Source organism: Hippichthys cyanospilos, chromosome 20, assembly GCF_059441005.1.
Source record: "Hippichthys cyanospilos isolate Australia breed blue-spotted pipefish chromosome 20, RoL_Hcya_1.0, whole genome shotgun sequence".
NCBI lineage: Eukaryota > Metazoa > Chordata > Actinopteri > Syngnathiformes > Syngnathidae > Hippichthys > Hippichthys cyanospilos.
The window spans coordinates 800,950-828,045 of NC_142388.1; the positions used below are offsets into that span (position 1 = coordinate 800,950).

Consider the following 27,096-nt stretch of genomic DNA (forward strand, 5'->3'; position numbering starts at 1 on the left):
CATAATTCTGACTTGATGTCTGACTTCTGAGAATGAAATGAGAAACGGTAACGGCAGTTAGCTTTGTAGCGCCGGAAAATTCAAGCCAACTCGGAAAGTAACAACTGAACTCACTTGACACCGTACATGTTCATGTTTATTATCCGAGAGATTCCTAATAATATGAACACATAATCCATTGAGCATAACATGTTTTTTTTTTTTTTAAATCGTACACCGTTCGGAATCACGCGACAGTTTAACTGGTGCAAAGGGCTTCATAAGTGGGTGTGTTCGCGATACGGAAACATGCGGAGAACCCATAGGCGTATACGGCGCCGCCCGCCTGGACACGACCGGCAGCGCGCCGGCCGGCTAACGAAGCTTGAACGGAGGCAACTCGGTGTTTTTGCAATTTCATAAAAGTGCTTTTTGACTTTTTGACTCGGTACCTAACGCCGCAAAAGCTGCGGCTCCGTTGGGTTTTGGAGTCCGGTGGCCTCCGTTCAAGCTTGGCGGACGACGCAAACTCATTTCTTGGTGGGATCGCGCAGTCGTCCCATCAGGAGCAGGCCGTTGCTGGCCTGATGGTAAACCACGAAGAGGAAGGGTCGATTGACGGTCAGTCTTGGGGGAGGGCTGGAGAAGGAGACGCTTCCGCTTCCCGGGGCGTCTCCTTGGCTACTTTCATCCATGACCGCCACGGCTTTGTGGACAACCTGAGAACGAACCGGGCTTTAGCTCTTTACCATCATATTTTTCCACTATTTTGCTTGAATTTCTATTTCGTTTTTTTTTTTTAATTCAGTGAGATTCTGAGAAAAAACGTGAAACGAGATTTCAACCTCAGGATTTTGGCACATTCTCTATTTACAACAAACAATAAGAAAAAAGATTAAAAAAGTAATCACCAATTGGTCCTTTTCTTTTGGCTATTTTTTAAAATTCTCCATTTTAGTTTAGTTAATATTGATTGAAATATTTATTTTTCTAGTGGTGTCAAAAACTTTGAGTCATGCTCCCCCAAACAGTTTTGTCCAAGGGCCACATGAATTGATCATTAAAATAAATAACAACATTAATGCCACACATGACCAAATATTAATACCCTTTTTTGGGATCTTGACAGGGGAGTGAAAAGAAATAACAATATTAATGCCGCACATAATCAAATATTAATACCCCTTGTGTGAATTTAACAGGGGGGAAAATGTAAATAAATAACAATGTTAATGCCACACATAAGCAAATACTAATACCTCTTTCTCTGAACTTACGGGGGAAAGATGAAAATAAATCATATCGATGCCCCTTTCTGTGATCGTGACAAGGAAAAAAAATCATGCGGTCAGAAAGAAAGAAAAAAAATCATAATGCGTCTCGAGTATTATTTTGGGGGTCCTGCGGGTCGTAGTTTGGAGACCGCTGGTTCAAGCGTTTACGTTGGGTACTGATTGTTCTATTTTCAATTTTTATGATGCTTCATCTCATTCAGAGCTAGCCATTACCCAAGCCTCCTTTTACTTAACACTTGGAAAATTCTTTTTCAAAAAAAAAAAACCAAAAACTTGAAAATCCGTCTTTGGGATGGAACGAGTTAAGTAAAATCACTTGAATTTGGGACATGGGATGCGTCGATTGGGTCACCTGTGAGAGTTTGATGCCTTGCGTGTTGCTGAGGTCGGCGTCGTCCCGGAAGAGCCGGACCAGGCCCAAATTAGGTAGGACGTCCCGCAGAGAGTAGGACCGGTCCAAGGAGAAGCGCGGCAGCTGCACCTCCAGCTTCCTGTTCCACAGACGTGAAAAACTCAAACCGGATCGCCACCGCGTGCGACCGCTCAGCTAAGGCGGCGCCACCGACGTCTTCTTGAGCTGGCCGATCCAGGCGGCGATCTTCTGGGCCGTCAGGGCCTCCTCCACCACGCCGATGTCCGCGTCCTCGTCGGGCAGCGCCACCAAGGCGGCCGTCCCGTCCGTCATGGGGAGCTTGAGCACGCCCGTTTTCAGCGAGCGGTCGTAGGCCAGGTGGTACTTGTCGGCCCGGAACATCATGGGGACGGTGGCCACGTGGTACTTGTCCACGTAGAAGCGCTCGTCCTGGGTGGCGCTGGCGTTGAAGGCCTGGCTGAAGCGCCCTGCCGCCAGTGGCGCAACAAGCTTTGTGGATTCGCCGCGATGTATATTTGATTTTCCCAATTTTTTGGCTAAAGCAGGGTCTAAAAATGGCTGCTTATAAATGAATTAAGTTGAAATCTTTGGTTAATTATCATTACAGCACTTATAATTATTTTATACATTACAGTAATTGATTGCTATAACTACTACAAGTTATTTTACTGAGAAAACTGCATTTATTTATTTTTTTTACAGCATATTTTCCCACCTTGGTAGGAGGCGGCGGTGGCGAGCAGCAACTTGATCCCAGGGTCCAGATTGGCCACCGCATCCTGAACCTGATCCCCAATCAGCTGGCGGACCCAGGCGTTGATGGCGTCGGCGGCGTCTTGCGGCACATCAAAGGTTACGTTCTTTACGCTGCCGCCGCGTTGGAGGAGGTCGCCGAACGCCGCCGCCGGCTGCGCGCCGGCGTCGCTGAACACGGCCATGGCTTCTTTCAGGTTCAGGGCGGAGCCCCCGGCCGCCATGCTCGTCATGGCTGAAAATAAGTCTGGCGATAGGAGGGAGGCGGGGTATAATTGAAGGAAATGGAAGGGGTGGACATGGTACAGCTGCTCGGGATTCTCCTCAAGTTCCTAATGGCCACCCCTGATTTTATCTGATTCATAATTAATTGAAGACTAAATTCAATATTTGTTTTTTTTTTAATCAAACGGGGACATCAAACCAAACCTTTTCTTTACAATATGCTCTGTGTGCCCCAAGTCTAAACAAAACAGTAGTACAAAGTCTTTAAATCCCAGACATATTTTTTATGTTTATGCTTTTTTTTGGTCCACAAATCCATTCCTCCATTTTCATCCTTTCAAATTCATCAAGTGTTTAGCTAGAGGAATGGCTGCTACCAAATTAGTTGCTTATTTTAATAGGCAGTAAGTGATTATTTGTGACATAATTGTCTAAAGTAATTGCATAATTTTGCACATTCATTTAATTACTCTAAGTAATAAGTGCGTATTTTACTCATTATTTTGGTATTCAATTGATTTCGGTGTTTGGTCATGTGACAGTCCTAAAATGAGCCATGATTGGTTGGTACGTGAGCAATTCTGATGTCAGTTTTAGTCTGCGGCATGTCCGCCCTCTGAAATGAACAAGAATCAAGTAGATTATGCTGCTTAATCCATATTTTTCAATGTAAACTCATTCACTACCAAATACATATGTTTACGTTTTTTTTCCTCCGAGCATTTACATTTTTTTTCCAAGTGTTAGTGAAAAGGCGGAAAATGGCTGGCACTGAATGAGGTATTCAGTACCAGTGGTGGGATAGAGAACATAATGTTCTATAGAACCTATTGTAAAGAATACTTTTTACTTCCATCTGTTTATCGGAGAAAAAAAAAAGTAGTTGCTTTGGATTTGGACTAGAACGCCCCAAGAAAGTCCCAGAACCACCTTGGATGTTTTGGGCGTCCACTCCGTCCAGTCCGAGCGTCGCCCGCAACTGTTCTTGCGTGGTCCCGTCCGTGTCATTGAGCAGGGCCGCCAGACCGCGCCACACCGACACAGTGGACACCAAGACGTTGTCGTCGGTGCGGCTCGCCAAAGACCGGAACAAACGTGTCGAAAAGTCCGAGCTCCTCCTGATCAGGTCTCGAACCGCGCTGTCGGCGGGGGGTTGACAACCGATCGGAACCGCTAGGCCGAAGACCACCAGTAGAGTAAGAGGGATGGATGACATCATACTAGCAAACATACAAAAACAACAACAAAAATTTTAGACCATTTCCACAGACCAGATAACGGTCCAAGTAAATGTTGTTGCTAATTTTGTCCACTGGGAGGCGTACTGACTAACGCGTAAAAGACATCGATTTGGGATTTAATTTCTGATATCGATGCACGCGTGAAAGCTAAAAGTTTGATGCCAAGTTATTTTTAGCAAACGAAACCCCCTTCGCCGAAAACAAATAACACTTGCTTAACCGGATAACTGCTCCTACAAATACTTGGAAGAAAAAAAATGCTCACGACCGCTGGTAAATAAAATGGCTCGATGTGCTACGAATATGTGATTTGCCAGTGACGTCACAGCACTGCATTTGCAATAACGTCCTAATACTTAAGTGTAATCAATGACGCACACAGAAGCAAACGGATGATGGATGATCGAGCAGATCGCGAACATCCTGCAGCTACTAGAAGACAACAAAGAAACGAGCGACACACCTTCGAGAAGGTCCTTTTTCTTCTTCGTTTTATCAAACTAAACGAGAAACGACAATAGTGGAGCTGTCCAGTTGTTTTGTCCGTCAAAATCTGCTTATCATCATCAAGCGAGGGCCCGTTGGAAATAGCAATGTTTTCCTGTGGGCCCTTCAAAATAAGAGCTCACCTACACGTGGTTTCTGTTTACATAAATCTTTTTCCACTCTTATTAGAGGACGTACTGTCTGATACTGATCCAATATCAACATTTTGATTGATGCTCTCTACTTTGTAACAATCTTTATTTTATGGACACAGGGCAAGCTAAAAAAAAATGGTGTGGAATATAAAAAGAGAATTGATCAATTGATACTTGACATTCATTGTACAAACATTGTATACTTTACAATTGATACTTTATGTTCCAAATAAGGAATATATGAGAATGCATTGCACGAAATTTTATATATATATATATATATATATATATATATATATATATATATATATATATATATATATATATATATAAAATTTAATTAAGTGCATTCTCTTATTTAGGGTTGAATTTATGCAACATTAAAGGACCTCTGTATGTGAGTGCTAATGTCAGAGATTTTGAATGTACTCTGAAATAATTCTGTACTTTTTTTATGGCAGGTGCTGATATGCGATATTTACTTCAAGGTTTCAAATATTAAGGAAAATGCAATATTCGAATAGGCAGGTCTTCATTTAAAATATTGTAATGGTTGGAAAGTTTTACGTATCAAAGCAATTAGTACTCGGTATCTGTGACGACCCGACAGTTGAATACTTGTACTGGTATTGGTCTAAAAAAGGCCAAATATCAACAACCCCGAGTTTAAAAGTTTAAAGCACATTTACACACAAAAAAACATCCCATTTGTAAATAATCAGCAACAACATGCGAACCAAAGTAAAAAAAATGAAGACGTAAGAGTCCAGCTGTTTGTTTTACGCATTCGCCATAGAAAATAAGAAAGACGTGGGTGTGTTTGGCACTGCCTCTCATGAAGGTGACAACGCACCGTCAGCTGAGCGGCGCGTAGGTGGCGCTCTCCACGCCTCGGTCCACGCCTCGGTCCACGCCTCGGTCCACGCCTCGGACGCCTTCGGTCCACACCGCAGCATCCAGTCCCGCTCGGGCCAGGTGAGGCGCAAAGACCACTTCCAACCTGCGGAGAGCGCTGTCCTGCTCGCCCTTGCTCACCGTCCCCTGAAGGCGCCGCATCATCAATCGAACCATCACCTGATTGGCCCACGCCAAACCAAGTGACGGGCGCGTCTTTGAGGAAGAAGGGCTGATGGACACAAGACATGTTTCAACGTTATGGTAGCTAGCTACGTAGGGCCCAATCCATTCATTCGTTACCCGACTTGGCTGCTTTTCAAAAATATCTGATTTTGCTTAAATAGAATAGAATCCGTGTCATTGTATAATTGGTGTACAACAGTTTAATCTCTTTTGAAACTAAAGAATGTCAAGTGTTTTGCATGATGTACTCGCTATGTTTGTCCACTAGAGGGAGCACGAACTCCATTAGGGTTAGGCGTTCATGTTCTGTTGGAGAGTTACAGGAATACTAACCAGACAAAATATTGCTGAATAATCATATTTCAATATTTTAATTTGAAAGGGGGAGGAGGGGTGAACAACTAAGCAAAAGGAAAAAAAATAGCAATGTGTATTCTAAAAATTTCTTTTTTATTGTTTTCCAACAACACACAAAAAATACTTTTTGAAGTTATGTGCAAAAGTACAAAAATTTGTCTTAGCTAATCGTGCAATTGTTTATCGGTCTCGATAATATCCATATGGCTCGGGCCTTGGTAGTTAGCTTTTATGGTACAAAAAAATGTGACTTTACCCCATATATTCTTCTGAGCCGCTGAAGCTGTCAGTCACCTAAAGCAACACACACGTTTTTGCTTATTGCAACGAATGTGTGTGTGTGTGTGTGTGTGTGTATGCACATAGGCATTACCTGGTTGATGCAAAGGATAGCAGAATTAAACTGGTGGCAAAGGTGGTGCAGCGTGGATGAGAGAGTCAGGAGTTGCTTGTTTTTTTCCAGCCAATCGGCCAGCCCGAACTCGGACCTGAAGAGAGCCGCCACCGAGTCGATGGCCACGAAGCGGACTAGGCCGCGAGCCAGCAGGAGACGAACCCGACGTCTTAGGCATGACTGCAGGGACGTCTGATGACAGCCATGTTGGGGGGGGGGAATACAATTAAATCATTCAATCCCAAAAACATATATATTTTTTTTACATTTTTTTTCAAGAGTCCAGTGTCTTACACACACACATACACAAATAAATATGTATTTGCTAGTAATTTGGAAAAAAAAAGCACTGTTCCTGTGATGGCACTAAAAGACATTTGACAAGCGCTGCCCTATGCGATCGGGGCACCCACCAGATCAGCAGCGTGCTCGACGTAAACCCGGTCGCCGAATGGAAGGCTGCTTGTCACGTGCGGAGAGACGTCGGTACGAAGCCGCCATTGTTCTTTGATCAGCTGCTGTAGACGTCTGCTGGGAAAAACGTCCTCCGTGCACACAAACACAGCTCCTGCGCACACACACGGGGCTCCCACATACATAAAGAAAATTCACTGCAATTTTTGCATCATCATTTGGTGCTAACTTGGTCCACTGGAGGGCGCACCAAACACTACTTCATTGACATCTGATTTTGATGCACTCAAAAAGGGTGAAAGGAAATGACTACAGTTCTGTAAAAATGAATAAACCGAATATTCCAAAACATCATATTTTAGAGCAATTTTGTTTATTCCCCAAAAGCCTTGGACACTAATTGCGTCCATCATTTGATGGCAACTAACCTGAGTCCAGCCCCCCATGGTGGATCGGGTACTGCACAGAAAGACAGAGTTGCAAAGCCAGCTGGGTCTTCCCGACGCCGCTCTCTCCAGCCAGCTCAGTGACGCCCCCTACAGGAAGTCCACCTCTCAGCAGCCCGTCCAACAAGGGGCACCCTAGGCTGAGTCGGACCCCGGTCTCTTTTGCAACGAGAACTGCAAAATCACGTAGCGTGGTTAGTGGTCGGCCAGGCGTTCGGGACGAGGCCGGGTGTTACCCGGTAACGGGCGGCGGGGTCTGCAAAGCAGAGCGGCGGCTGTCAGGAGATGCCGGACGTCGTTGGCTGATAAGGACGTGAGCCTCTGCAGGTCTGGACCCGAAAGGCACAAAACATCCCTCACGGATCGGATGCCAGCTGGAGGAGAAATAACGTAACCAACCGCACGGTAAACTACTCAACAAGATGGGTTGGGTGGTAAAGGTGCAGTGATTACATGACAACGCATTGATTTTCAACTTAATCGCAAACTAGGTCGAAAATCAAATCATTTATGTACATTGGTGAATTTCAAACGGTCACAAGAGTCGTCATGAAAGACGTCATGAAAATAACTCTAGCCTTCTTTAAATGAATTATTCTTTGAACCTGAACACGATTCTAGAACCGCCCCTGCTTTGCCTTCTCTCTCTCAAGGATCATTTCGATGTTAAGGCGAAGAGCTAAAAATAATTTTTGTTCACCTTTCTCTGTGGCGCTGATGATCCTTGGGTGGATCTCCAGCTGTCGCCATAAGGACATTTTTTCCCCTTTTTACAAGTAACTCATGATTTTTTCGACTACCCGTGTTTGTTTTCGAGCTTGCTTTTCCAGTTCGCAATTTACCCGCGTGACGTACGTCATCAGTGTGCGCCAGTCGGAACGTTCCATTTGGGTGGCAGGGAGGGTGTTCGTAAAAAAATATATAGTACCGAATAACAATAGACGCATTTTCTACGAGCAATCGTGATGAATATACAAATTTGATGTGTCGTCTAAAGGAAAATATGACCGAAAGGTGTCAACTCTACACTACTGTTTTAATCACGCATTTCTATCGTCGATAAAAGGTCCACGAGAAGATGTGACGTCATCCGATCGCGAATCAGGAAGGTGGACAAAGCTAAACATCGATCGCTTTTCTTTTGCAAATAAACTACAAAATGAGGAAATTTAAAATCAGATAACTCTAGAAATGATTCAAAAGAAGACTACATTTGCGAGGAAAAAGGACGGCAACGGACAATCGAAGGGATCGCTGATTGTTCTGAGCGCCAATTTGCACATTTGTTGTTGGATTTAAGTAAAGTGTAAGATGTCTTTGTTTGAATTTGATCGGTTTATCAACATGAAACGTCTGTCTGTGATCGGCACCGTAGTGAATAGGAACCTTGTGATATCTTAGCATATACGTAACTGTCGTCAATTCGTGATAGCGTAACGGGTAAATACAACGTAAAAGAACTTTTGGACGTAGGTTCGATTCCAGAAGGTACCGACTTCATCCCCACACTTTATTAAAACAAAACACCGTTAGATACTGGCGCCAGTTATCACTGAAACATAAAAATGATGCGTAGCTAAGTCAGTCATCAAATTTTTAAATAAAAGCTTAAAATGAGCAAAGTCTACAGTGCGTAATTACTGTAAAATTCGAAACACTAAATTGAATATGTATTGGTAATATTCTGTTTTATACACCGGCCACGACAATTCACTGTCAGAAAATATTGAATATTTTTCAGACGCCAGCAATGGTATTTAAGAGTAATAAATGAATGTGATATGATGGTGAAGCTAACAAACCTCCATCTGTGTGACCTCTGACCCTAGCACAATGAGCTCCAGGTTGTGCAAGACGTGCGGGGGGTCGGACATCGATGTGGACCAGGCCCGGGGCAGCGCCGTGTGCACGGGCTGCGGTTCGGTTCTGGAGGACAACATCATTGTCTCGGAGGTCCAGTTCGTGGAAGGAAGCGGAGGCGTGTCCTCTGCTGTGGGACAATTTGTCTCCACGGATGGTGAGTAAACATCACCAGTCTTCAAAACAGTTGGATTAGCTACTTAAGTACTACGCACCCTCAAATGGAAAGCGAAACACGATTGTACAGTATATATAGCGGTCTTTATATCCCAAATAGAAAATTTCCTTGAATTGCATGAAATTTTCTATTTTTCCCCATTCCTTCATAAAACGCATACTTTGTATTTTTGTGTCCTCTCTTGCCACAAAGCTTCACTTATTTCAAAATCCATTGGAATTAAATTGCTGGTGCAAATGGCTCAGGAGTTACCATGATTTGAAAAACAGCTCACGGGCCGCGTTAAACTTTTTTGCGGGCATCGAAGCAAATATTTGACACCCACTGGGTAAAGGGTCAGAAAAGTGCTGCTACTGAATACCTTTAGTTCGCATCTGTGGTAAACCACTCAACATTGGTAAAACTGATCTTACCATTTTAATTTTCTGAATTTTCAAATTGACAGGTTTATTGCCTTAGCTTTTTTCCCTTTATTTTCACTGCATCTAATATCTGAATAAACGTTCTCAAACTGCACGCAGAGAAGCAAAGGGTCAGACATGGCAATTAGGCAAAAGTTGCATTTTATTAATTCATCCGAACAAGGTCACTTCAGGATGACAACGTCAAGAAACTAGCCGAGATTCTTCTCACCGTCTTCAGCTGGGCTGAGAGCACGTCTTAGACTTCTTCCAGCTACCCCGCCAAATCCTTCTACGGCTCGAACGATTCCTTGGTGAACACTGCCTCCGTGCTTGGACGCTAGTCCTCGACAGTCGCTTTGATCAGAGGTCCTCGACTTGACGGCATTTTGAGAACCGCTGGATCCCGGGTTCCCTCCCACAGCGGCTAAGTCGGTGTTACTGAAGGAAGACATTGCGTTGGACCTCCCTTGAGGTCCTGGTGGCGAGTTTCTTCGGGGAGAAGGTCCAGGCATACTTTGAGATCCTATAGGAAAGTAGAAGGTTAGGACTCCTATTTACTTCAAGGTCTTCTTGTTGAAGTCCTTACCTTCGAATTGAACGACTTTACTCACGGAAGGAGACATCCGGCTAGGACCGTTTTGGGTCTCCGTCGACTGCTGCCAATTTCTTGGTTGAATGAACTGTTTTGGCGCTACAGAACGTTGCATCATCTGATTTGCGTCTGCTGTGAGACTGGAGCTTTGTGAATAAATTCTTCTTTGGCCGGGATTCTGAAAAGATAGCATCCTATTGGGTTTGATTCGGATGTTTTGGACGCCTTGTTGAACGTTGGACTGGTCGTAGACCTGAGGGTTGTTGGGGCTTTGAGGGACTGGAATCCTTTTAGGAGGATACATTTGAGAACCACTCGGTCTCCTGTGCAGGTCGGTCTGCGTGCGAGTTGGGCCCAGAGCATGTTCTTTCAAGGGCCACTGGGGTTCATTTGGCTTGATAATCTCACTTTGGCTCACAGGAGCCCAGTTGCGCCTCGGACCGGGGTCTTCCATGCGTTTCACTTCTGAGCTGGCAACGGACTCGCTGTAGAAGTTCTCTCCTACACTCAAGCCGTATGTCTTCTGCGATGACTGAAAACTGCTGTATGTCGAGTCTTTAGATTGAGGAAGGACCTCTCCGCTTTGGGATGGAGACTTAACCGGAGTTGGAACGTTCTCATTCAGTTTTGTATCAATTTGCAGCTTTTGGGAGTTGGGAAGCATAATTGGGAGTCTTGGTACTGAAGTGGATATGATTGGTTCTGGCGTAGACAGCACTTTGCCTATCCCTTGGCTTTTCTCAGTTTCCGACCGACCCATAATCATTCCATTTCGAACTATGTGCGGTAAACAGTCAGGTGGGAGGTTCTTGCGATCTGTGGGTAAATAATTCACGTTAAATCGAACCCAAGAGTGTTTCGCTACAAAATCCCGACCTGTGAGGCTTCCGAAAACGTCAATCGAACCAAATCCCGCAGTTTGAACTCTGGTGAGCCGATCCGCTGTCAATCTGTTGGCGCTGCTGAGCGCATAGAAGCACCTGACTGTTAACCTTTGTAAAAAGGGAGAAAGAAAGATAGATAGATCTGATAGATCAGACCCATAACAACTTTGCAGTACTTCTGTCATTACTTAAATTGAGAATCCCTGGAGATGACATTTGGTCCATCTGCAATCAGCTGTCTATCATGGAGGATCTCGTTCTCGTAAACCATGTAGTCTCGAACCTGTTGAAGAAAATGTCACAAAATCGGGCTGACTTTGATTACACTTGGATCCATTATTAAGTTCTTTATTTTCTACCGTGGCCCTGGTACCACAGGAGTCCAGCTTGAACTGGAACAGGACCCGAGTGCCGTCAGTCTCTTTGGGTCGGCAGCTGGGGTCCAGTAGACTGGTTCTTTCGGGTAGTACTTGTGGCCAGGTCAACGTTGGTCGTGTAACCACTGTTATGATGCCATCTGCAGAACAGACTATTGCCACAGGAAGAACAATTCGTAAACTTCTCCCACACACATTCCAATTATATTGCTTTTGAGTAAGGATTGAGACGTTCATATTTTGATTTGCCCGGTTTAAGATTAGCGATGACTCCTCGGGATTACACAGAAATTGAGCTCCGGGCTTCACAGAACTAGATCGACGGAAGGAATGAGTGAAGATATTTGGATCATGTAGCAGTGAAAGAACCATTTGAAGAAAAACAATTGCCCTCAAGTTGAGCCTTGTGGCACTGTAACAATCATTTAAACGGATTGCATCCAAGCAGCACATCTTGAGTTTTGCTGATAAACACGACTCATCAAAAAGATAGTCTAACAACCTTGAGATTAATCAGGGCCGACAATTGGGTTCTACAAAGTGCGAGTAATAAATTTGACTTTAACTGCTATAGTCCGGTTTAAACCCAAATAGGAAAAGTTGATTTGTTAGCCATTTGGCACGAGGAAAGGCGCGGCGATTTGCAAAATACCTATCATGTCTTCAGTTTTGAAGAGGCAGTGTTTTGACGTGGACGCCTGAACCTCCAGAGTTCTGGCGTCTCGAAGAAGCAGTTTAAACGTCCCATAGAAGTTTGACAAGTTAATGTCCTGAAACCAGCGGCACAAGAATCGTGTTCAGGACTTTATAGTTGGAGTTTTATGGCTCGTTGGAATTTTTAACTCGGACCGCATCACTCACTTCATAGGTATAGCCGATGGAAAAGACAGGAATTTCCAAGATGATTTTTTCACTGTCGTTAAGGAGTTTGTACCCCCTTTGAGCCGCCAGTTGTGGAGTCAGTGCCTGCTGGTCCACGCCCACCTCCCAGAGGGATTCCGTTCCAGGGGGCATGTCTACGCTGAAGAGGATTCCCCTGTCCAAACACTGAGCTGTGATCTTTGGTGGAACTTCGGAACAGATGGGGTTTTAGACAACGGGCGTAAGTTCTCACGAATGGGAAAAACTGCGACATGGTCTTACTTGCACTGAAGACTTGAGCCGCGATCAAGGTGTGGTGATAGTACGATTGCCTCTGGGTCATGGTGGTCAAAGTGAAGTTTACATCGATGGCGTATTGGACCATACCTTCTCCTATGTACTGTTACAAGGACACATTTTCCAGTCGGTTCTAGTTTCCAAATGTGTATAACGCTCAAGGAGGTTTTAAACAGAGTCGGATCAGGAGTCTCACCGTCCTCTTAACTATGGGCTCTGAAAATGGAAGCTGGAGTTTGTATGCCCGGCTGCCATTAAGGTGAACCACAGGGGTGACCACCAATCCACTTTCTGTTGCCACCGTCAGCAGCTCTTTCTTATTCACGTGGACTTCTTCCAAAGCAACGTCACTGGGAATATTTCCCAGGTAGATGCTGAAAACCCCCTCATCACTGTCAGTCTCTACGGGAACAAATAGGATGCCATGTCAGGATATTGATTGCTCTGAAAGGCTCAAAAACTTTGCAGGCGTACTGTTAAGGCTGAAAGGTGGCCGACAGAGCAACGGTGTCTGGAGGAGCCTGAGAATCCGAAGTTTGGTTTCGACACTACTGCCGTCTTCATACACCATTGAAAACCGATGTTCGTACAGCAGCAAGATCACAAATGTCTCTTTGTACATGTTATTGACCACCAAACTCTGGAACATAAAATTCGCTTATGTGGGGAACAAACAAGCGTTAGACAAATAGTGCTAGCTAGCGTTGACGAAAAAGTTCCAGCCAGAGACAGCAACAGCTCTAGCTAGCAAAACAGTGATAGAGCTAGCGTGAGAAAAAGCCCTAGCAACAGTGATGTATCACAGAGGGCGAGCAAGAGAAGGAGCTCTAGCTAGCTAGAGCGCTATCACACACTAGAGAGCTAGTAAGAAAATGCTAGTGAGAGCAATAGTGTGAGAGAAAAGGAGTGCTAGCTACAGTGAGCTATCATACTAAAGGGCTATCCAGAGAACGGGCTCGAGCTAGCTAGTGAGCTAGCTAGTGAGCTAACGCGCGTGCACACACACACACACACACACGAGGGCAAGTGAGAAAGTGCTAGCCAGAGAAAACAACAGCTAGCAAAACCGAGTGGTACTAGTGATAAGTTCTAGTAAGAGCGCTAGCTTGTCTGAGGAAAAAGGTGCAGGGCAGTGAAGGCTGTAGCTATCAATACAGAGAGCTAGTGAGAGAGGGAAAAAAAAAAAAAAAAAAAAAAAGTACCAGCTAAAGCTAGCAAGATTCAGACAAGTTCAAGAAGTGATCCTTGTCTGAAAATTGGTTTTACCCTTTTGTAGCCACCCTCTGCCCCAAAGGGTACCAAGACTTGGACCAGGTTTTCTTTTTGGACCAGACTGAAACCCTTGGCGGCAGCGCTCTGCTCATCCAGCATCTCTCCTTCCACCTCCAGACGATGACGCAGACTTTTGAACGTTGTTCCCTCCTCAATGAGAGGCCTCAGCACGCTGGGGATGTCCCAGACCAGCCGAGCGCCGTCATAAGAAGCCGAATCTGAAAGTTCACATATGTATGTATGAACGTTGTTCCGTGGATCAGCCGAGACCATGCCAACATGTTTTGATATAAACCTACTGCTGGTGCAGGCCATGGACATGTCAATCATCATCACCATCAGCTGCCGCTTGTAGATCAGAAAAACCCTGACAAATACGACAGGGATACCATCCACCTGGAAAGCAGGAAATTTAAGTCTTAGTCTTCAAAAGGAAATGGGTCATTCCTTTTTAATATTAACCCTGATAAATATAAAATATTTATAAAAACCCCGGTGCGCCCAGGGACCTACTTGGACGACTTGTGCCTCGACAGCATTATACGGTGCTCGAAGCACCGCCCTCTTGGCGGTCAGGGTCAAACCGTAACCTGCGCTCTCTGCGTCGGGAACGGACAGCTGGGTCAGACGCCCGTCACCCCGCGGGAACATCAGCTGAGACGCCGAGCTTGCTGACTTAAGAGCCTGAAGCAAACATTTTTGTTTTAGTTCAGTCATTATGAACCGTTAACTGGATGAAGTCACCTGGGAAAGGACCGCCGCTGCCCCCACAGGTCTCGTCTGAGCGGCGCAGGAAGCTTCCCGCAGGACGTTCACCTGACCGCATCGGGAAGCGGAGCGTTGGCCGAATAGCTCCGACGCTCCCGCAGCATCTTCTTACCTCCATGTAGTCTTCCTCGCACACTATTTCTCTGTGGATCCAGCTCAGACCGGAACACACTACTGAAACTGGTTTGGTAATCCACCCTGAACTGCCGTCACTCACCATCACGTTAAATTGGAAGGTGAAAACCTGGTCATCCTAGTGGCGGAAGGGGAAAAAAAATAATAATAATCACACAAACTACTAGAATCTTGCATTGCAGCACGTGGGCGGGGCTACCTGGATCTGCGTGAAGCAGGAGTAATACGAAGCTCTGAATGTTGTGTATCCACCTGGCTTGAAGCTGCTAATTGTGTAGCCGCAGCGTGAGGCCACCGAACTGTGGATGGGGTGCGCGCCATCGGGATCTAAAGCGGTCAAAAAGGTCGACCTGTGCTTCAAGTGCAAAACGGGTCAAATGCCACAACCAACCTATGGCCTCAAACTGGACTGTCTGTCTGGAGATCACATGAATCCACAAGTAACGATCCCGGCAGGTCCACTCCACTAGGGTTGGGAGAGAAAAAGAAGCTCTTTAACAGCAGCAATGATTAAGAGAACTAATGGTTTATTTTAATTTCCAAAATAACCCCAGAATTTCACTTTTTGAGAAATGAAAAGATGAAATTGATCATTTTGAAATAAGATTTTCATTCACTGCCAGCTCCGTTAGGCGCAAAGGTTACGTGTTTCTTGCTAAACGCCGCCATCTTCGGGCATTTCGCGTAATTACAACCTTTATAGAACCCCGCGCCCTTTACGCGTTCAGCTGATCTATTTGATGATTCACACAGAATTTCTCCAACACGGTAAACGTAAAGCCAGTCGAGACTCCGTTTTCGAACAAAGTTTTTCAAGTTTTTCCTTTTCACAAATGCCAGTCAGAAATGTATCCGTATGCTACATTCGGGGAAAGTGGGAAGTCTGACTTTTCACATCGGAAAAGTGCACGCTGACGCTCCTTTGAAGTGCGAGGCCCAAGTTACGAAGTTGTGAAGGGAAAAATAGTCACTAATTGCCAACTTTGTCAATATCGTTCAACTTGAGCGGGTTGGAGGTCTGAACTGGGACATTTAGGTTTCCCACCTTCTTTGAAAGCAGCATTCTAGTCCGCAGTTTGGACTTTACGTTCCTAAATTAGCTTTTATGAATGACAAGATTAAAATATGAATATTCACTCAGGAGACTGAAATCAATTCCCACGGATAAAATCTTAATTGTCGATTGCCTTCACAGTCAGTTTTTGCGCTACCAAAAATGCGAAACGAGCATACCTTCAACCGTCCCATCAGTCAAGCAGAGAAAAGTGAGAAAAGTGATCCTGGAAACACGAGGAAAAGGAATGTTTTAACTCTTGCCGTGAAACTTTCGAAAGGAATTGACTTTTTTTGGCAAACTCACCCAAGCAAGACAGCAGCCATCGTCATGTTGCAATGAACTCAACTGCCGTTGAGCCAAAGTCGGAGGCGCGACTGCGGCCAGGTGGCTTAAATAAGGCGGTTGCCACGGTAACGAGACCGGCCCTCCGCACCAGAGACTGATTGGGTGCGCGCGCGTGCGCGTGTCCTTCCAGGCCCGGCCAAGACTCCTCTGCTCGGTTCCGGTTTCCATACAAATGTTGGCAAAGAGTCCCGAGCGCAGACGCTGCAAAGCGGTGAGTTTTTATTCTATTTTCATGATTTATTTATTCATTGATGCGTTTGACCTTTTTTTTTTTTTGAAACGTGTGACAGGGCGGCGTCAGATCCATCACCTCGGCAACCAGCTGCAGCTCAACCAGCACTGCCTGGACACGGCCTTCAACTTCTTCAAGATGGTGGTCAGCCGCCATCTGACACGCGGGCGCAAAACGGAGCACATCATCGCCGCCTGCCTCTACCTGGTGTGTCGCACCGAGGGGACGCCACGTATCCCGTCATGCGCGCAAACCCGCGAGCCGCCCCCTTGTTAGCGTTTCTTGACCCCTTTATCAGATATGTTGCTGGATCTCAGTGACCTGCTACAGGTAAAAACATGCTTCTTGCTAGAAGAGAAAAGGTGGAAATAATTCCATTTTTTCTTTTCTTGTGCCATGATGTGCGTAGGTGAATGTTTACATCCTGGGCAAAACCTTCTTGTTGTTGGCTCGGGAACTCTGCATCAACGCTCCTGCCATTGGTGAATAACTTATTTCTAATATTTAAAAAAAATATATATATATATATATATATATTGTGTTCCACAATGAGACTTAGCAAGGCAGCTTCAATGAGTTGAAAGCTATAGACCAAAAACACTTGTCCACTTTTTCTACCGTCCGCTTCAGATCCGTGTCTGCTGATCCCCCGCTTCGCCCACATGTTGGAATTCGGCCTGAAGACTCACGACGTGTCCATGACGGCCCTTCGTCTCGTTCAAAGGATGAAAAGGGACTGGATGCACACGGGCCGCCGTCCCTCCGGGCTGTGCGGTGCCGGTACAAACTTTGCTTTCCTGCTGCAGCTGCAACTACACGCTACACATTCACCTGACACATATTGACAGAGATTTTGCCAATTTATTTTCACACACAATAACACAATATAGCAATAAGTTAACGATTTTTTCAATTAATTTGCTCTTAATGTGAAAGGAAAATGTGTTCTTGTCACATCATTAAAATGTATTTAATTAGCTTAAAACCCAACAAAGTAAAGGCACATGTTTTACAATGAGTCACTATAACACAATTAAGTGATAGGTTGCTTCATGTTTGAGTTATTTTGCTCTTAATTTGAAAAGAGAACTGTTGTCTTCCTGCCACAGCACCGAAAAGCTTTCAATTAGATTAAAACCTAACAAAGTGAAGGCCTTTGCAAGTTTTGCAAAGGAATCGCTGCAACACGATTTAGGAATAAGTTAATTTAACAAGTCAAAGGCATACATTTTGCAAAGCAGTCAATTTGACAATTTTGCCCTTAATTTGCCTTATTTTACAAATAAATTGATGTTAATTTGAAAAGAAAACTGTACTTCCCTTGTCTGCAAACAAGAAATATTCAATTAGATTAGAACTTAACAACTCGTAGGCAAAGTTTTCCAAAGGAGTCACTATAGCAGTTGAGCAAGAAGTTGCTTTACGCTTCAATGAATTTGCTCCTAATTTGAAAATAAATAAATAAAATCCACCGGCCCCGTTTAACGTTAAACTGCATTTACTGTACCTATAAGTGCTAAAAACTTGTAAACATTATTATACACAATGAAGGTATTTTTCCTTAAGCCCTGCTGGTGGCGGCCCGCATGCACAAGTTCCGGCGGACGGTGAAAGACGTCATCGGGGTGGTCAAAGTTTGCCAGGCCACGCTGAGGAAGAGGTGAGGAAAGGAGAGCGGTGGGCGGACGGCCACCCGGGTCCGACCGCCTTTCGGAAACGGCTCCCCCGGTATCGCAGGCTCATGGAGTTCGAGGACACGCCCACCAGTCAGCTGACCATCGACGAGTTCATGAAAGTGGATCTGGAGGAGGAATGCGACCCGCCGTCTTTTACCGCCGCTCAGCACAAGACCAAGATGCAGCAGGTACGCCCCCGTCCGTCTTCTTCGCCGCCCGCTTCACCTCGGCTTTCCCCCGCAGCTGGAGCGGGAGCTGGCCAAGAAGCTGAACGAGGTCGAAGGTCAGACTCGTTTTGCCCAAATCGGCGCGACCCCCCCTAAAAGTCCCGCTGAGCTTTTCGGCTCCTCCCCTCAGGAGAGATCAGTTGCTACCGAGACCAGATTGAGAGCGAGCTTGAGAAGAGCCAGCCCAAACTGCGAGGAATCTACTCTGCCTATGTGGGCAAAATTGGTAAGCGCCGTAAGCTCAAAACGCAAGGACCCGCCGCGGGGTCCAGAAGAAACCCAGTAGATGTTCTTGGTAGATCCCCGGGACGAGGAGATCTCGGCGGGCTCGACGTCCGAGCGGGACGACCGCGACCTCCAAAGTGCCGCCCGTCACCTGACGCAGAACTTCCTGTGCCAAGTCATGCAAGAAGAGGCGGGCTGGAGCCCGGATACCGGCGACGTTGGCAAGCTGGAGTCGGGACCCGGGGAACCCGAGGAACCCGAGGAACCCGAGGCGGGGCGAGCTCCGCCCCGCCCGCCCTCCGTCGCCACCCTTCTGGAAAGTTCTGCCGCTTTGGACCTTCAGCAGAGCTTCCGGGTCTTCGGCGAGGACCGCCGGGAACGCCGCGGGTCAGGTGAGGCGGTCGGGCCGCCCCGTGTTATTTTCTGTCCCCATCTCCAAGAAGACGATTAGGATGAAAGGAGAATAATAGGATTCTCAATTTAAAGTCATGGTTTTCGAAGTCTGTGACTTGAACGCATCAAGTCTGATTTTGTTCTCGGGATTGGGATTCCAACTATATTCTCAGCATTCTAATCAGTCACGTTTTCAGAATTCCGATTCCGAAGTGACCGGCCACAATCGAGTCAAAGTCAATTCTGACGGGTCCAAATTCTGACTTTGAAGTCAGAAATTGAAAACGAGACTCCCGCCAACCCTCCCCCCCCCCTCACTGGCCCTAATTGTCATTCGCCACATCAACCGCAAAAAATTATATCATTCCGCGTCCAAGATTGTCGACGTTAGCGTCATACATAAGAAGTACAAGCCAGACTAAACGGGTCAGGTTTTTTCTCATCCGTACCGTTGTCGGTGACTCTTCTACGACCTCCCGGTTTTTGACAGAGGACGATGAGAATTCGGAGGGCGGTGAGCTGGACCTGGACGGCATCGACGAGCTGGAGCTGGATAAGGTGAGTTGAGCGCGGAAGTCCAACGGCGAAAGAGGTTGGCTTCCACGACTGGCGTGTCCCCTTTCAGTACATCCTGAGCGACAGGGAGGTCCAAGTCAAGACGCAACTGTGGATGCAGCAAAACCAGGAGTACCTGCAAGAGCAGAAAGGTTCTGAGCGCACGCGACCAAAGACAACAGGCCAGCGACTGACTAATGGAGCCGTTTGCACCTTCCAGAAAAAGAAGAACGAATTCAAAAGGAGAAGGAACAGGGGACCTATAAGGAGGTTTGTGTCGCGCGGCGGGAAAACACGGCGCTCCCGAGCCCGACGCATCGCTCGTCTCTTTGCAGCCCAGGACGGCCAAGAGGAAGAAAAAGGAGAGCATCCAGGCGGCCACGGCGGGCGAGGCCATCAAGAAAATGTTGGAGAAGAAGAAGATCTCCACCAAGATCAACTACGACGTCCTCAAAGACCTCAACGGCGGGCAGGCGCTGAGCGAGGCCGCCGCCGTCGCCGCCGCCGTCCCTGAAACTACCGCCCCCAAATCGCCCGGCAGACTTGCCAGGAAAAGACGGCGCCGCAAGAAGGTGGACGCCAATGTCATCAGGGACTTGGCCACTCGGGCCACCTTCATGGGGAAAAGGTAGCATCCCTCTCTAGAAGGCGGGGAAAAAAAGGCCTTATCATGTTTTGCTGTTGCTTTTCATTATTCTGTATGTTTTCCTTTTTTTTTTTTAGTTTTTATTTAAATGATTGATGCTTTTCACTATTATACAGGTGCTGCAATATTTTTTCCCATTTAAAATATATTTCCCTACGTACGCGCACACATATATAGAATTGTATATTTTTATAGAATGATTCCATTTATTTTGAGAACTAAACAGCCGCTTTAGGTATGCCAATACGCTTCCGTATGCCGGAAACGAGTCGAGCCAGCGGTCACGCGAGCGCGCGCCTTGGTTCTTGCAGGTTGGGCCCATTGTTCTCCGGACCACCAAAAAAGAAGACTCTTCCCAAGGTGAGTTCCTCACCCGTCAAGATAAAGATCTTCGAAGCTAAAGCTCAAGCGGACCGCGCAGGTTGTTTCAATGGCGACGGACACCTCGGCGACCCGAGCGCAGCCCGACCCCCAACCAGAAGCCGAGCCCGACCCGCGGCCCGGCCAGGCGGAGGCGGAAGACAAGGAGAAGGATGAAGAGGACGAGGAGGAAAAGGATGAAGAGGAGGAGCGGGAGGAGTGCGTCAGCGCTCTGCAGCTTGTTCAAAGTCAGCTCTCTTCATTGATGAAATTGCGCTTTGGCGACCCGTTGATTGACATTTCTCTTGTCCCCTAGATTTTGGCTGTCTGGCGGAGGAAGAAGAGGAAGTCTTCTAGCTTGGGGCTTTCTTGTCTTTTTCAAACTTTTTTTACTCCTCTCTTAAACAGTGTAAATATGAAATGGCGGTTGAACTTTCCTCACCTCGCACTTTTGTCTCAAAGTCACAAAAGAAAGCAAAATGAAAGCTGGACATGTTCTTGTATACAAACAGCATTTGTGTCCACGGATGCAATTGTGTGCTCACCTGTCCATTGTGAGAAGGAAGTCAATTATCTGTCTTTAAAAAGGGGTCTGAGCGACGACGGGCTTTCTTCTGCTTGGAAAGGTCAGTGGTGTGACCCGCCCTGCCTGGGATTCCAACAGCAACCGAAAGGAGAAAATCGCACGTTGGAGCCGCAAAAAGACTAAAGACACATAAAAAGGCATGTATAATACAAAATTGTTAGCGTTACAAGGACCCTTGTTTGTTTTTATTCTCATGAAAATGCATCCAATTTGTATTATTTTAGGATTACATTTTTTTTTTAATATTTGGTGTATTTATCAAATGTAAGATTTTTTTAAGTCACAAAGCGTTGTGTAATAAAGTAAGCTTGAACTGTTTGACTCTTTGACTCTCAAGGAATACAAACGTAATGAACGTTATTAATACTCGCTAATGTGAACAAAGAACAATCTTTGTTGCCAATAATAGTTTTAATTTGTTCTACAAAAGGATCATGTTGTTTCAGTTAGTATTTGTTATTTAAAAGCATTTGTTTTTATATTTTTCGTTAACATTTTAAAATAGATCAAACTATTTTCGTTTCTTTCAGGCGTAAATGATATATAGTAGTGTGCCTCACTTTATTGTGAAAGGAGCTTGACGGCGAAGACGGCTTGACTACATTTCCCAGCAGCCACCGCGCGCGCCCACGGCCGCCTCATACCGGAAACGGCGCTTCTCGCTTATTTTTCCTGTAAAAACGACCTCGGGGGATCCAAAAATCTTCGGCACTTGATGTTTTATTCCACTATCCGAGTCGGAATTTGCGCGGATGTGGGAGCAAACGTGGTACTACTAGCGTGCTAATCAATTAGCTTGTTTGGGGTTTTTTTTCGTTCTAAGGAATGATGAAGAGTCGAACAGATGAGGAAGAGTATTGGAACGCGTCCAAGTTTAAAGCGTTTACCTTTGACGACGAAGACGACGAGGTGAGGATGTCCGATTTTAGTTTATTTAAATGTTATTTGCTGTCACCTGTCACTCTCTTACCGGACACTACTCACTCATGTGACAGGAAAGGATTGTAATGGCGATAAGGCCGCTTTTGCTCACCTTTTATACAGGGCTGAACAAAAATGGTGCGTCGGTGCATGTAGACCAGCAATGCAGTAATAATAATCCATGTGGTACAACAATTGATTGGCCGAACTAATCTTCAACTTTTCAAATTGAAAGAGAAGAGTTTGACATTTGCACCCACAGTTGAAAGAATCTAAAGAGGCGGTAAAGAGTCTCCCACAGCTGCTGGACGAAGACGAGCAAGATGACGTGGAGAAAGTCAGCTGGAGCGGCGAGCCCGTTGGAAGTGAGAACACGGCGCCGTCCTTCCTTTCTCGCCCCCTTCCTGACTTCGCTCCCCTCAGGCATCTCGTGGTCTGTCCGAGAGACGGCGGCGTCCGATGGCGGCACGGACGGCGACGCCGGCTTCCCCGCCCGGATCCCCGCGGACGCTCACAGCCTGACCAAAGTCAACTCGGGCTACTCGCTCAGCTCGCTCTTTAAAGGTCAGACGTGGGCTAAGGGGAGGTCAGAAGGTCGCATGACACCCATGACTAATCGTCCATCTTGTCGGCAGGAAGAAAAGGCGCTAATTTGCCAACATTTCCTGACAGTAAGTGCGATCCTTGTCTTTTTCGAAATAAGACAATTGGAAAAATCCCATTGTCAGTTTTTGCAACAAAGCACCGAATAATATTGCCTATTTTTGCCAATTTGTTATTTCAATTATAAAATTATTATTCAGATATCTACAATAAACAATTGTAAAGCTCCTGGCTAGCGAGGCATTTATCTGAGCAGATGCAACAACAGGGCTCCCTTGAGATACGATCCAAAACGATGCGACCTGGCTAGCTCAATGCTAATGCTAACGCAGCGCTTTGTTGAACAGCATTGGTCGAACACCAACATGTAGAGGGACAATATAATATCAATTGCCATCATATATTCTTCATCCTCTGCGTGGAGCGACTAATATTAACATTGTACTGAGATATACGCTGTTAGATGGCCAAGTAGTAAAATTCTTTTTTTTGTGGCTGCTTTTCTTTTTTTCTCTCCAGCGTTTGGGGAGCCATCGAGCAGAATCGTGGCTCCAGAGATCCGCAAACCCAAAAGCGAAAAACAGGTACAATCGCAGCTCGACGGGGTCGTGTCCGTCACGTTTTGATGAGGTCATCATTCCTTGTTAGGACCTGATTGGCGATTGGTCGCCCCAGGAGGCTGTCAGCAGGATGCAGCAAGGAAAGGTAAGTGCACCGGTGCGCGTGTGTGTGTGTACTTTGTGGGTGTTTGTTGCCTCATTGTGTGTGTGTGTGCGTCAGGTGGTGTCCTTGGAGCGTTTCCGTTGCCTCCAGGACAAAATGCGGCTGCTGGATTCCTCCGTGGGAACTCACGACGGAAATGTCATCACAGCTGTAAACTGCCATTTTTTTTTCAAAAGCTTGTCCCATTCAGGACCTTAATTGACTGCAAACTGCTTTTTGCAGGTTTTAATTTATTTGAAGAAAAGTTTGAGCAAAGGTGAGTCCTCCTTTTACACCCCCCCCCCTCCAAATTAAAAAACAAAAATCAGCTTTTTAGCTGAATCTGTGGACTTTTGCCATTGCACATGGCCACTCTACTTGGTGATATCTGACATTCCAATTTGAACAATATAGTCGTAATTTTAGTTACAGATACCTACAAATTCATTTTAGCTAGTTGGAATTCAATTTCTCACTTTTTGACGTCTGGAGCTATCAATTTTTGATGTCTATAGCCGTCAATGGCAGTGAATGCACAATCAGAATAGGATATCTTGTACTGAAATTAGGACCGGTCGCAAATGTAATTTTTAGTTATCTGCAGTTCCTTATCAGATTTTTTCCTCTGCGCATTTCAGAAGTTTTGTTTAGCGAGCTGGCGTCACGCCGGACGGCGTTGAGACATTTCGTCAACTACTTGAGCGAAAACGGCGAGGACGACTTGCTCATGGACGTCTACAGGTGCGCGCTCACGTCACATCCTAACGCAAATCGTCGTTACCCTTTGAAATAAATGAAACCCTCCCCGCAAAAAAAACAAACAAACATTATTATATGCCGCGTAAAACATGTATTAGTCGTTCTTCACCGAGGATAAAGAAGATATGGATGAGTGTTGTCTGTCTCCGTGTGTCGCTCCACCATTTGTGCTATAACGTTGAGTTTTGGATTCTTTTTTGTCCCCTCCAGCGCTCTAGGACGTACGGAGGACGCGGCGGTAAGTTGATGGTGCGCCCCTCAAGAAATTCGCCACACTGCAACGACTAGAGAGTAGGGGTGCGCTTGGTGTCTCCGTGGCAACAGCTGCTTCAGTACGGACGGCACTCGAGCGTCTCGGACGAAGCGAAGAGGCGGGACTTCCTCAAGGGTTGCCTCAGGTGATGGGCGGCTCCGGAAAGGGCGGAACCCACAAGTACTGCGCCTACTAAGGCTTTTGTTTTCCAGTCTGCAGTTTGCTCCCGAAGACCGGCTTCAAGTCCAGGACCAGGTCTCTCTGCTGGAGCGGCAGATGGTCATCGAGGTGCGGCAGACGTTTCGGACTCACTCGGTTTCTTTACGCTCGGCCTCGGCGGTCACGACGGGTTTGCGCGTCGCCCAGGCCGCGGACCGGCAGGCGGAGCGAGGAGGGAAGGTTGAGATCTTCCAGAAGTTCCCCAGGAGAGCTTCCATCCTGCACATGCCGCTCATCACCACTTTGTACTACTGCTGCTTCTACCACTACGGACAACCCGAGGTCAGCTCGCGCTCTACCGTGCGCATCTGGCCACAAAAAAATGGCTTTTTTCGGATCGGCTCCCATTTTTGGGAACGTCCCGCTTTTCTTGAAAAACGAATGATTCCAAAGTTATGATGAAGTTGATGAGGGCGAGTGATGAAAAAGGTGGGCGGGATTCACACATCTCACAATTCGGACTTTTTTACTCGTAAGTCAGGATTTGCACGGAAGTCACAACTTGGGATTCTCAGAACTGTCACTTTGCTAAATGTGCAAATAAAAACTAAAACTCGAAGTTGAAGTTAGGACATCGGCCCCATTTGTCCGTTTCATCCGCAGGGAAACGTCAGCAGCCCGCCGAACATCCGGCAGAGCTTCAAGGTGAGCGGCGCCCGCTCGGGCCGAGCCCCGCCCCCTTTGACGGAGCGACCGGCGCCGCGTGCGCAGATCTCGGAGAAGCAGTTCTTCGTGACGGCGCTGAGCGCCCGGGCCAAGCAGAAGTCGTGGAGCGACGTGGACGCGCTCTTCGCCAGTCGCAGTTGGCTGGGCTTCACCAGGAAGAAATCGCCGCTGGCTTTCCAAAAGGTGGTCGACATCCTGCATAGGAACTCCGCCCCCGTGCAGGCGAGTAGCTTATTGCCGCTCGCGGCCAATTTTTTGTCCCGTAACTCATTCAATCCCAAAGATGTAGTTTTACCTTTTTCGAGAGTAGACTTCCATACTGGGAAGTGTTTGGCTAGACAGTCTAAAAGTGGCTAGTAACCTAAGAGAATCCGTTACTTTAAGTAATGATTACTTTAGGTTACGATCCAGTACTGTTAGTTACTTAAAGTAATGGATTACTATAGTACCAAAGGTAATCAATTCCTTTAGAATGACCTGAAGTAATACATTAAAGTGATGGATTGTAACCTAAAGTGACATTGATTTTAATTCATTACATAATTACTTAAGAAATTCAAGTAATTATTAAATTACTTAAAGTACTACTTAAGTAATTACTTAAAGTCAACTAATTAGATTTTCATTTTGGTTCATTTAGTACCAAAAGTAATCGATTCCATAAGTACTATCTAAAGAAATCCATAACTTAAAGTAACGTATTGGAGCCTAAAGTAATCCATTTTGCTAAGCAATGATTACTTTAGATTACGCTCCGTTATCGTAGGTAATCCATTACTTAAATTGGAACCTAAAGTAATCATTACTCTAAGCAATGATTACAATCTATTATTGTAAGTAATCATTCTTACAATAATGGATTACTTTAGGTTACTTAAGTTATAAATTCCTCGAGTACACGGGTGGCAATTCATAACCCGATTATGGATGACTTTCTCTTCAAGTGTCCGATTGGTTCTTAATTAGCCAAACACTTGGGGGAAAAAAAGAAAACAAATTCGAGTGACTGGGAACGAGCGCCTACGAAAAATGTAAAAATCCGTCTTTGGGATTGAATGAGTTAGGTCTCTGTGGCCGACATGGACATCCTCAATAAAAATGGCCGGCGACGGCAGCGGAGGAAAGGGCGCGCTCACGATGGACGGTCCGTCGCCCGCCCGCAGGTTCTGCAGGACTACGTGGGTCTGGTGGAAGACGGCGACGCCAGGATGGCGCTGGCCCACAAGCACAAATGTCATGACCTCGTCATCAATGTGAGAGCTCCGCTTCGGCCGTTTGACCTCCGGCGACATCACGCGACCGCCCTTTCCCCCCCAGACGTACCGAGACTTAAAAGACCGCCGGCTGTTGCTAGGATACCGAGCCAAGGTGGAGGCGGGGTCGGCGGCCGAGAGGAAGATCGACGAGCTTCTCAACAATTCGGTGAGGGAGACCCAAGAAAAGTCGAAGGCCTTCTTCTCGTATCATCTCGATTTGTTTCCTTTTTCAGCAAATCCGCTGGAAGAATTGATCTGCGGCCTTCGTTCCGCTTGAGCGAGCCATCGCCGTTTTCCCATTCGGTCGCCCAAGTTTCCATAATAAAAAGTGCAAATTGGTGCTCGGGTTGTGACCTTCCTCCTCCGTATTCCAGAAACTTCAGCGAGGCCTCCAAAATGGTTCAAAGGCTTTGCGCAACACGTACCCTCACCCGCACGCAAGAAAATTGGGGGCTGGGTAATTTAATTCAATTAATTTCAAATCACATTGGACTTGATGAAGTTAAAAAAATACGAATTAGCCGGCGTCCGTTTTATCCAACTCAAAGGGTGGCCATTTTGCTACTTGCCGTCAAGTGCAAACGACATC

The 27,096-nt window shown here is 46.1% G+C and overlaps 5 protein-coding genes and 1 long non-coding RNA gene across 12 annotated transcripts; 3 read left to right on the forward strand and 3 right to left on the reverse strand.

Moving 5' to 3' along the window:
* Positions 1 to 118: 118 nt before the first annotated feature.
* LOC148406822 (leukocyte elastase inhibitor-like) lies at positions 119 to 4,492 on the reverse strand. The gene is made up of 6 exons (XM_088402699.1): positions 4,330 to 4,492; positions 3,556 to 3,845; positions 2,363 to 2,647; positions 1,841 to 2,114; positions 1,627 to 1,765; positions 119 to 698 (listed from the first exon to the last, which is right to left on the reverse strand). Exons 2-6 carry the CDS (start codon positions 3,842 to 3,844, stop codon positions 510 to 512), a joined length of 1,176 nt encoding a protein of 391 aa, XP_088258825.1. The 5' UTR covers position 3,845; positions 4,330 to 4,492; the 3' UTR covers positions 119 to 509.
* Positions 4,246 to 6,994, forward strand: LOC148406823 (uncharacterized). Its single transcript, XR_015863743.1, has 3 exons — positions 4,246 to 4,339; positions 5,349 to 5,665; positions 6,408 to 6,994. It is a non-coding gene; the product is annotated as an uncharacterized LOC148406823 (long non-coding RNA).
* Positions 4,860 to 8,042, reverse strand: xrcc3 (X-ray repair complementing 3). The gene is made up of 7 exons (XM_088402701.1): positions 7,899 to 8,042; positions 7,435 to 7,572; positions 7,181 to 7,372; positions 6,752 to 6,906; positions 6,318 to 6,530; positions 6,201 to 6,238; positions 4,860 to 5,633 (listed from the first exon to the last, which is right to left on the reverse strand). Exons 1-7 carry the CDS (start codon positions 7,954 to 7,956, stop codon positions 5,363 to 5,365), a joined length of 1,065 nt encoding a protein of 354 aa, XP_088258827.1. The 5' UTR covers positions 7,957 to 8,042; the 3' UTR covers positions 4,860 to 5,362.
* On the forward strand, positions 7,436 to 21,055 carry brf1b (BRF1 general transcription factor IIIB subunit b). 2 transcript variants are annotated; one of them, XM_088402690.1, is made up of 19 exons: positions 7,436 to 7,603; positions 9,028 to 9,215; positions 16,359 to 16,439; positions 16,519 to 16,692; positions 16,759 to 16,790; positions 16,870 to 16,942; positions 17,091 to 17,240; positions 18,027 to 18,120; positions 18,198 to 18,324; positions 18,380 to 18,419; positions 18,494 to 18,589; positions 18,663 to 18,980; positions 19,472 to 19,539; positions 19,607 to 19,688; positions 19,757 to 19,806; positions 19,872 to 20,164; positions 20,494 to 20,542; positions 20,604 to 20,790; positions 20,859 to 21,055. In XM_088402690.1, exons 2-19 carry the CDS (start codon positions 9,032 to 9,034, stop codon positions 20,897 to 20,899), a joined length of 2,139 nt encoding a protein of 712 aa, XP_088258816.1. In that variant the 5' UTR covers positions 7,436 to 7,603; positions 9,028 to 9,031; the 3' UTR covers positions 20,900 to 21,055. The 2 variants fall into 2 exon arrangements, with proteins under 2 accessions (XP_088258816.1, XP_088258815.1); XM_088402689.1 differs by lacking the exon at positions 7,436 to 7,603 and adding an exon at positions 8,296 to 8,504.
* Positions 9,792 to 16,423, reverse strand: LOC148406826 (uncharacterized). Its single transcript, XM_088402702.1, has 19 exons — positions 16,187 to 16,423; positions 16,060 to 16,106; positions 15,218 to 15,292; positions 15,026 to 15,153; positions 14,804 to 14,944; positions 14,668 to 14,739; positions 14,437 to 14,607; positions 14,223 to 14,319; positions 13,918 to 14,141; positions 13,126 to 13,291; positions 12,848 to 13,053; positions 12,637 to 12,754; positions 12,355 to 12,563; positions 12,146 to 12,263; positions 11,476 to 11,645; positions 11,305 to 11,399; positions 11,109 to 11,224; positions 10,227 to 11,048; positions 9,792 to 10,163 (listed from the first exon to the last, which is right to left on the reverse strand). Exons 1-19 carry the CDS (start codon positions 16,210 to 16,212, stop codon positions 9,850 to 9,852), a joined length of 3,315 nt encoding a protein of 1,104 aa, XP_088258828.1. The 5' UTR covers positions 16,213 to 16,423; the 3' UTR covers positions 9,792 to 9,849.
* Positions 21,056 to 21,692: 637 nt separating the features above from the next.
* Positions 21,693 to 26,846, forward strand: vipas39 (VPS33B interacting protein, apical-basolateral polarity regulator, spe-39 homolog). Of its 6 annotated transcripts, none has more exons than XM_088402694.1 (18): positions 21,695 to 22,037; positions 22,312 to 22,414; positions 22,473 to 22,613; positions 22,685 to 22,720; positions 23,172 to 23,236; positions 23,301 to 23,357; positions 23,433 to 23,525; positions 23,598 to 23,631; positions 23,993 to 24,095; positions 24,324 to 24,351; positions 24,438 to 24,511; positions 24,579 to 24,654; positions 24,733 to 24,867; positions 25,189 to 25,230; positions 25,297 to 25,473; positions 26,316 to 26,504; positions 26,569 to 26,673; positions 26,741 to 26,846. In XM_088402694.1, exons 1-18 carry the CDS (start codon positions 21,954 to 21,956, stop codon positions 26,759 to 26,761), a joined length of 1,563 nt encoding a protein of 520 aa, XP_088258820.1. In that variant the 5' UTR covers positions 21,695 to 21,953; the 3' UTR covers positions 26,762 to 26,846. The 6 variants fall into 6 exon arrangements, with proteins under 6 accessions (XP_088258819.1, XP_088258820.1, XP_088258823.1 ...); XM_088402698.1 differs by having other exon boundaries at positions 21,710 to 22,037; positions 26,415 to 26,504; XM_088402693.1 differs by having other exon boundaries at positions 21,693 to 22,037; positions 26,569 to 26,846.
* The last annotated feature ends 250 nt before the right edge of the window (positions 26,847 to 27,096 follow it).

Excerpts from the sequence above, each read along its gene's own strand:
- LOC148406822 (XM_088402699.1), bottom strand. The coding sequence starts at position 3,844 with ATGATGTCATCCATCCCTCTTACTCTACTGGTGGTCTTCGGCCTAGCG. Across the intron at positions 2,648-3,555 it reads GGACGCCCAAAACATCCAAG|ACTTATTTTCAGCCATGACG; the intron begins GTGGTTCTGGGA and ends TCCTATCGCCAG. Across the intron at positions 1,766-1,840 it reads ATCGGCCAGCTCAAGAAGAC|GAAGCTGGAGGTGCAGCTGC; the intron begins GTCGGTGGCGCC and ends TCTGTGGAACAG.
- brf1b (XM_088402690.1), top strand. The coding sequence starts at position 9,032 with ATGAGCTCCAGGTTGTGCAAGACGTGCGGGGGGTCGGACATCGATGTG. Across the intron at positions 18,981-19,471 it reads CCGGGAACGCCGCGGGTCAG|AGGACGATGAGAATTCGGAG; the intron begins GTGAGGCGGTCG and ends GGTTTTTGACAG. Across the intron at positions 20,543-20,603 it reads AAAAGAAGACTCTTCCCAAG|GTTGTTTCAATGGCGACGGA; the intron begins GTGAGTTCCTCA and ends CGGACCGCGCAG.
- vipas39 (XM_088402693.1), top strand. The coding sequence starts at position 21,954 with ATGATGAAGAGTCGAACAGATGAGGAAGAGTATTGGAACGCGTCCAAG. Across the intron at positions 23,237-23,300 it reads AACCCAAAAGCGAAAAACAG|GACCTGATTGGCGATTGGTC; the intron begins GTACAATCGCAG and ends ATTCCTTGTTAG. Across the intron at positions 25,474-26,315 it reads GGAACTCCGCCCCCGTGCAG|GTCTCTGTGGCCGACATGGA; the intron begins GCGAGTAGCTTA and ends TGAATGAGTTAG.
- LOC148406826 (XM_088402702.1), bottom strand. The coding sequence starts at position 16,212 with ATGACGATGGCTGCTGTCTTGCTTGG. Across the intron at positions 15,154-15,217 it reads AGTCCAGTTTGAGGCCATAG|ATCCCGATGGCGCGCACCCC; the intron begins GTTGGTTGTGGC and ends TGACCGCTTTAG. Across the intron at positions 14,320-14,436 it reads TCGAGGCACAAGTCGTCCAA|GTGGATGGTATCCCTGTCGT; the intron begins GTAGGTCCCTGG and ends CCTGCTTTCCAG.
- xrcc3 (XM_088402701.1), bottom strand. The coding sequence starts at position 7,956 with ATGTCCTTATGGCGACAGCTGGAGATCCACCCAAGGATCATCAGCGCC. Across the intron at positions 6,907-7,180 it reads CCATGGGGGGCTGGACTCAG|GAGCTGTGTTTGTGTGCACG; the intron begins GTTAGTTGCCAT and ends GTGTGTGCGCAG. Across the intron at positions 6,531-6,751 it reads TCGAGCACGCTGCTGATCTG|ACGTCCCTGCAGTCATGCCT; the intron begins GTGGGTGCCCCG and ends GGCTGTCATCAG.